General features: G+C 52.1%; 1 protein-coding gene across 1 annotated transcript in view; it reads right to left on the bottom strand.

The window, feature by feature from the left end:
* Nucleotides 1-7: 7 nt before the first annotated feature.
* The window catches only part of ANAPC2 (anaphase promoting complex subunit 2), a 25535-nt gene continuing 17433 nt past the window's right edge, over nucleotides 8-8109 (bottom strand). The window contains 7 exon segments of the mRNA XM_078623721.1: nucleotides 8-268; nucleotides 270-317; nucleotides 1031-1192; nucleotides 1512-1553; nucleotides 2242-2317; nucleotides 4482-4623; nucleotides 6945-7129. Coding sequence (XP_078479847.1) covers nucleotides 20-268; nucleotides 270-317; nucleotides 1031-1192; nucleotides 1512-1553; nucleotides 2242-2317; nucleotides 4482-4623; nucleotides 6945-7129 — 904 coding nt within the window. The 3' untranslated portion in view covers nucleotides 8-19.

Genomic DNA, 8109 nt, shown 5'->3' with positions numbered 1-8109 from the left:
ACAGGCAATGTGCGTAGACTCAGTCGCCTGCCTGTCTCTCTCTGCTACCGCTACTGCTACGACCACCGTGGGGGGGGGCGAGTGCTCCCGTGAGCTTCACCGGGTCACTCCGCTTACTCCACAACGACCCCGACCCCGACCCTCGGCCATTACGGAGCCGCGGGGTCGACTGACCGAGCCGACCTTTGTCCTGGAAGTGCATGATGATGGCGGCGTGGACGGGCGACACGGAGAGTGAGAGCGACCGCCCGCCAGCCAGGTGGACGTCCCAGCGACACGAGGCCCAGGTGAGGCTTCCACACCAGCGAGCGCGCCGCCTATTCGCGCTCGCACGCGCACGCACACACACACGCACGCACACACACACACACGCACACACACGCACGCACACACGCACGCACACACACACACACACACGCACACACACACACACGCACACACACGCACACACACACACGCACGCACACACACACACACGCACACACACGCACGCACACACGCACGCACACACACACGCACACACACACGCACACACACACACACGCACACACACGCACACACAACACACGCACGCACACACACACACACGCACACACACGCACGCACACACGCACGCTCGCACACACACACGCTCGCACACCGCACGCAGGCAGGTACACACGCACGCACACAGGCACGCACGCACGCAGGCACGCACACACACGCACACACACACGCACGCACGCAGGCACGCACACACACGCACATGCAGGTACACACACAGGTACACACGCGCACAATTAGACGCACACACACGTGCAAGCACACGCACGCGCACACAATCACACGTATGCACACGCGTGCAGGGCACACGCACACACACGTGCAAGCACACGCACACATGCACGCACACGCAAAGGCCCCCGTGTAGACCACACGGGCAAGTGCTGCGTGCGAGCGGTGGTCACGTGAGCGAGCGAGCGACTGGGCGAGCGAGCGACAGCGGCCACCGTCGTGCGATCCGTCATCTCCCCCCCCCCGCCCCCCTCACCTTGAGCTTCTCGTACTCGCGCGTGTAGGCCTCCATCACCTCCTTCACCGCGGCCGGCAGCTCCAGCTTGCCCTCCTTGAGCGGCGGCCAGAACTCCCCCGACAGGATCATCGCGTTGAGAGGCACCGGCGCGGCGGGGCCGCCGGGCCACTGGGCCCCCTCCTCCTCCCCCCCCACCCCCCTCCTCCACCCCCCCCACCCCCTCCTCCTCCCCGTGTCCCTCCCCCCGCTCCCCCCCCTCCTCCTCCTCCCCCGCCGCCTCCGTCCCGCCTAGCGTCGCCAATGGCTCCCGGCCTCCCCGCGAGCCGTCTTCCCTGGGCCCCGACGCTGAGGCCACTTCCTCCGACGATCCTTCGCCGCCGCCGCCTCCTGCACCACCTCCTGCTCCTGCACCAGCTCCTCCTCCTCCTGCACCAGCTCCTCCTCCTGCACCAGCTCCAGCACCAGCGCCTCCAGCAGCTCCTCCAGCGGCTCTGCGAGCCTCCAGGATGTTGCTGTTGATCCGCCGCGAGTCGGCTACGTCCTGCCGACGGGAGTCGCGGGGAGCAGCGAGACAACGGGTGACGGCGAGGTGAGCGAGCGACTGGGTGTGTGAGCGCCTGGGCGAGTGAGCGACTGGGCGAGTGAGCGACTGGGCGAGTGAGCGACTGGGCGAGTGAGCAACTGGGCGAGTGAGCGACTGGGCGTGTGGAGCGACTGGGCGAGTGAGTGACTGGGCAAGTGAGCGACTGGGCGAGTGAGTGACTGGGCAAGTGAGCGACTGGGCGAGTGAGTGACTGGGCGAGTGAGCGACTGGGCGAGTGAGTGACTGGGCGAGTGAGTGACTGGGCGAGTGAGCGACTGGGCGTGTGGAGCGGCGGGTGAAGATTCACGGCAACGAAGTTCAGAGCAGACTGCAGGGCGGGTGGGTGGGCGGGTGGGTGAATGAGACAGTGGGTGGGTAGGGTGAGAGAGCGATTTTACGAGCGGGCGGGCAAGCGTGGTGAGCGGGTGAGCGATTGGGTGAGCAGACGATCGATTGGATGAGCGGGTGAGCGATTGGATGAGCGGGTGAGCAATTGGATGAGTGGGCGAACGATTGGGTGAGCAGACGATCGATTGGATGAGCGGGTGAGTGATTGGGGGAGCGATTGGGTGAGCGGACAATCGATTGGGTGAGCGATTGGGTGAGTGATTGCGAGCCGGGGGGCGCTGGTGCCCCCACCCCTCACCTTGAGCATCACCTCACAGCGGTGCATGAAGACGTCTCCAAAGCGTAGCTTGAGCAGCTCCAAGTTGCGGATCTCCCTGAGAGAGCGGGCAGGGGGGGGGGGGCAGAGTGTAGCGGTGTAGATATAATACAGTGTGTGTGGTGGTGTGTGTGGTAGCGGTGTGTGTGGTAGTGTGTGTGGTGTGTGTAGCAGTGTGTATAGTGGTGTGTGTGGTAGTGTGTGTAGCGGTGTGTGTGTGGTAGTGTGTGGTAGTGTGTATAGCGGTGTGTATAGTGGTGTGTGTAGTAGTGTGTGTAGCAGTGTGTGTGTAGCAGTGTGTATAGTGGTGTGTGTGGTAGTGTGTGTAGCAGTGTGTGTGGTAGTGTGTGTAGTGTATGTGTAGTGTGTATAGTGGTGTGTGTGTAGTGTGTGTAGTAGTGTGTGTAGCAGTGTGTATGGTGGTGTGTGTAGCAGTGTGTGTGGTGGTGTGTGTGGTGGTGTGTATAGTGGTGTGTGTGTGTGTATGGTGGTGTGTGTGTGTGTGGTAGCTGCGTGTGTAGGGTGTTGATGCCGCACCTGGCCATGTTGTAGTTGAAGTGGTGGAGGATCCTGTCGGCGAGCAGGGTGTGGTACTCGTTGATGAACACCTCTTTGCTGTGCTAGTGTGTGTGTGTGGTGGTGTGTGTGTGTGTGGTGGTGTGTGTGTGTGTGTGTATAGTAGTGTGTGTGTGTGTGGTGGTGTGTGGTGGTGTTGATGCCGCACCTGGCCATGTTGTAGTTGAAGTGGTGGAGGATCCTGTCGGCGAGCAGGGTGTGGTACTCGTTGATGAACACCTCTTTGCTGTGATAGTGTGTGTGTGTGGTGGTGTGTGTGTGTGTGGTGGTGTGTGTGTGTGTATAGTAGTGTGTGTGTGTGTGGTGGTGTGTGGTGATGTGTGTGTGTGTGGTGGTGTGTGTGTGTGTATAGTAGTGTGTGTGGTGGTGTGTGGTGATGTGTGTGTGTGTGGTGGTGTGTGTGTGTGTATAGTAGTGTGTGTGTGTGTGGTGGTGTGTGGTGATGTGTGTGTGTGTGGTGATGTGTGTGTGTGTGGTGGTGTGTGGTGGTGTGTGTGTGTGTGGTGGTGTGTGTGTGTGTGGTGGTGTGTGTGTGTGTGTGGTGGTGTGTGTGTGTGTGTGTGGTGGTGTGTGTGTGTGTATAGTAGTGTGTGTGTGTGTGGTGGTGTGTGGTGATGTGTGTGTGTGTGGTGATGTGTGTGTGTGTGGTGGTGTGTGGTGGTGTGTGTGTGTGTGGTGGTGTGTGTGTGTGTGGTGGTGTGTGTGTGTGTGTGGTGGTGTGTGTGTGTGTGTGTGGTGGTGTGTGTGTGTGTATAGTAGTGTGTGTGTGTGTGGTGGTGTGTGGTGATGTGTGTGTGTGTGGTGATGTGTGTGTGTGTGGTGGTGTGTGGTGGTGTGTGTGTGTGTGGTGGTGTGTGTGTGTGTGGTGGTGTGTGTGTGTGTGTGGTGGTGTGTGTGTGTGTGTGTGGTGGTGTGTGTGTGTGTATAGTAGTGTGTGTGTGTGTGGTGGTGTGTGGTGATGTGTGTGTGTGTGGTGATGTGTGTGTGTGTGGTGGTGTGTGTGTGTGTGGTGGTGTGTGTGTGTGTGGTGGTGTGTGTGTGTGTATAGTAGTGTGTGTGTGTGTGGTGGTGTGTGGTGGTGTGTGTGTGTGTGGTGGTGTGTGTGTGTGTATAGTAGTGTGTGTGTGTGTGGTGGTGTGTGGTGGTGTGTGTGTGTGTGGTGGTGTGTGTGTGTGTGGTGGTGTGTGGTGATGTGTGTGTGTGTGGTGGTGTGTGTGTGTGTGGTGGTGTGTGTGTGTGTGGTGATGTGTGTGTGTGTGGTGGTGTGTGTGTGTGTGGTGGTGTGTGTGTGTGTGTGGTGGTGTGTGGTGGTGTGTGTGTGTGTATAGTAGTGTGTGTGTGTGGTGTGTGGTGGTGTGTGTGTGTGTGGTGGTGTGTGGTGGTGTGTGTGTGTGTATAGTAGTGTGTGTGTGTGTGTGTGGTGGTGTGTGTGTGTGTGGTGGTGTGTGGTGGTGTGTGGTGGTGTGTGTGTGTGTGGTGGTGTGTGGTGGTGTGTGTGTGTGTGTGTGGTGGTGTGTGTGTGTGTATAGTAGTGTGTGTGTGTGTGGTGGTGTGTGGTGGTGTGTGTGTGTGTGTGGTGTGTGGTGGTGTATAGTGGTGTGTGTGTGTGTGTGGTGGTGTGCGTGTGTAGGGTGTTGATGCCGCACCTGGCCATGTTGTAGTTGAAGTGGTGGAGGATCCTGTCGGCGAGCAGGGTGTGGTACTCGTTGATGAACACCTCTTTGCTGCCGTAGATGCTCACCAGGAGGCTGATGATGTCGAAGGATCGTCTCCCCAGACCCGACTTCACTGGGGCCGGGGTCGGGGTCAAGGGTCAGGGTCAGGGTCAACGTTGTGGTGTCGTAGTGCAGTGCATAATGTATAGTAGAGTACAGTGTGGTAGTGTAGTGCATAATGTATAGTAGAGTACAGTGTGGTAGTGTAGTGTATAATGTATAGTAGAGTACAGTAGTGTAGTGTATAATGTATAGTAGAGTACAGTGTGGTAGTGTAGTGTATAATGTATAGTAGAGTACAGTGTGGTAGTGTATAATGTATAGTAGAGTACAGTAGTGTATAATGTATAGTAGAGTACAGTGTGGTAGTGTAGTGTATAATGTATAGTAGAGTACAGTGTGGTAGTGTATAATGTATAGTAGAGTACAGTAGTGTATAATGTATAGTAGAGTACAGTAGTGCAGTGCATAATGTATAGTAGAGTACAGTGTGGTAGTGTACAGTATAGTAGTGTAGTGTATAATGTATAGTAGAGTACAGTATAGTAGTGTATAATGTATAGTAGAGTACAGTAGTGTATAATGTATAGTAGAGTACAGTAGTGTAGTGTATAATGTATAGTAGAGTACAGTATAGTAGTGTACAGTATAGTAGTGTAGTGTATAATGTATAGTAGAGTACAGTATAGTAGTGTAGTAGTGTACAGTATAGTAGTGTAGTGTATAATGTATAGTAGAGTACAGTATAGTAGTGTACAGTATAGTAGTGTAGTGTATAATGTATAGTAGAGTACAGTATAGTAGTGTAGTAGTGTACAGTATAGTAGTGTAGTGTATAATGTATAGTAGAGTACAGTATAGTAGTGTACAGTATAGTAGTGGTGTATAATGTATAGTAGAGTACAGTATAGTAGTGTACAGTACAGTAGTGTAGTGTATAATGTATAGTTGCGTAAAGTATTGTAGTATATATTGTATACTAGAGTACAGTATGGTAGTGTAGTGTATAGTGTAGTGTATAGCGCAGTGTATAGCGCAGTGTAGAGTGTAGTGTAGCATGTAGTGTATAGTGTAGTGTATAGTGTAGTGTATAGTGTAGTGTATAGCGCAGTGTAGAGTGTAGTGTAGCATGTAGTGTATAGTGTAGTGTATAGTGTAGTGTATAGCGTAGTGTATAGCGCAGTGTATAGCGCAGTGTAGAGTGTAGAGTGTAGTGTAGCATGTAGTGTATAGTGTAGTGTATAGTGTAGTGTATAGTGTAGTGTATAGCGTAGTGTATAGCGCAGTGTATAGCGCAGTGTAGAGTGTACAGTGTAGTGTAGCATGTAGTGTATAGTGTAGTGTATAGTGTAGTGTAGCATGTAGTGTATAGTGTAGTATGTAGTGTAGTGTATAGTGTAGTGTGTAGTGTAGTGTATAGTGTAGTGTAGCATGTAGTGTAGTGTATAGTATAGTGTAGTGTAGCATGTAGTGTGTAATGTAGTGTATAGTGTAGTGTAGAGTGTAGTGTAGTGTGTAGTGTAGTGTATAGTGTAGTGTATAGTGTAGTGTAGCATGTAGTGTATAGTGTGTAGTGTATAGTGTCGAGTGTATAGTGTAGTGTAGCATGTAGTGTGTAATGTAGTGTATAGTGTAGAGTGTATAGTGTAGTGTATAGTGTAGTGTAGCATGTAGTGTATAGAGTGTAGTGTATAGTGTAGAGTGTATAGTGTAGTGTAGCATGTAGTGTAGTGTGTAGTGTATAGTGTAGAGTGTATAGTGTAGTGTAGCATGTAGTGTATAGTGTAGTGTATAGTGTAGAGTGTATAGTGTAGTGTAGCATGTAGTGTATAGTGTGTAGTGTATAGTGTCGAGTGTATAGTGTAGTGTAGCATGTAGTGTGTAATGTAGTGTATAGTGTAGAGTGTATAGTGTAGTGTATAGTGTAGTGTAGCATGTAGTGTATAGAGTGTAGTGTATAGTGTAGAGTGTATAGTGTAGTGTAGCATGTAGTGTAGTGTGTAGTGTATAGTGTAGAGTGTATAGTGTAGTGTAGCATGTAGTGTATAGTGTAGTGTATAGTGTAGAGTGTATAGTGTAGTGTAGCATGTAGTGTATAGTGTGTAGTGTATAGTGTCGAGTGTATAGTGTAGTGTAGCATGTAGTGTGTAATGTAGTGTATAGTGTAGAGTGTATAGTGTAGTGTATAGTGTAGTGTAGCATGTAGTGTATAGAGTGTAGTGTATAGTGTAGAGTGTATAGTGTAGTGTAGCATGTAGTGTAGTGTGTAGTGTATAGTGTAGAGTGTATAGTGTAGTGTAGCATGTAGTGTATAGTGTAGTGTATAGTGTAGAGTGTATAGTGTAGTGTAGCATGTAGTGTATAGTGTCGAGTGTATAGTGTAGAGAGAGCTACCCGAGTGAGCGGCGTCGCAGGGCGGGGGGCTCCAGTCCTCGGGCTCGTCGCCGTCGTCGTCGCTGCCCAGGCTGTGCTCCAGCTCCACCGGCTCGGCCCTCGTCAGCTCCCCGGCCAGCTCGCTCGGCCCGTCCACGTCGTCCGTCAGGCCCGCCACGATCTTACGCACCGTGTCCTCGCGCGACCTGCGGCAGCGGCGGAGTCATCATCCTCGTCATCGACGTCGTTACCGCCATCGTCGTTACTGCCAACGTCGTCATCATCCTCGTCATCAACGTGGTCGTCATTGTCGTCGTCGTCGTCGTCGTCATCATCGTCGTCATCATCGTCGTCGTCATCGTCGTCGTCATCATCATCGTCGTCGTCGTCATCATCGTCGTCGTCGTCATCATCGTCGTCATCATCATCGTCGTCGTCGTCATCGTCGTCGTCATCATCGTCGTCATCATCGTCGTCACCATCGTCGTCATCATCATCGTCATCATCATCATCGTCATCATCATCATCGTCGTCATCATCGTCGTCACCATCGTCATCATCATCATCGTCGTCATCATCATCATCGTCATCATCATCATCGTCGTCGTCATCGTCATCATCGTCGTCATTATCATCATCATCGTCGTCATCATCATCGTCGTCATCATCGTCGTCATCATCATCATCGTCGTCATCATCGTCGTCATCATCATCATCGTCGTCGTCATCGTCATCATCGTCGTCATCATCATCATCGTCGTCATCATCATCATCGTCGTCATCATCATCGTCATCATCATCATCGTCGTCGTCATCGTCGTCACCATCGTCATCATCGTCGCCATCATCATCATCGTCGTCATCATCATCATCGTCGTCATCATCATCATCGTCGTCGTCATCGTCGTCATCATCGTCGTCGTCATCGTCGTCACCATCGTCGTCATCATCATCGTCGTCATCATCATCGTCGTCGTCATCGTCGTCACCATCGTCATCATCGTCGTCATCATCATCATCGTCGTCATCGTCGTCACCATCGTCATCATCGTCGTCGTCATCATCATCATCATCGTCGTCATCAACGTCATTACCGCCATCATCATCGTCGCCATTGCCATAATTTTCGTCATCCTCGTCATCAACGTCGTTACCGCCATCGTCGTCACCATCAGCGTATGCGAGC

Source organism: Lampetra planeri, unplaced genomic scaffold, assembly GCF_965212315.1.
Source record: "Lampetra planeri unplaced genomic scaffold, kcLamPlan1.2.h2 scaffold_403, whole genome shotgun sequence".
In the NCBI taxonomy this organism is placed as follows: domain Eukaryota; kingdom Metazoa; phylum Chordata; class Hyperoartia; order Petromyzontiformes; family Petromyzontidae; genus Lampetra; species Lampetra planeri.
The sequence above is the reverse complement of the archived record's forward strand: the minus strand, read 5'-3'. Positions and strand labels throughout refer to the sequence as shown.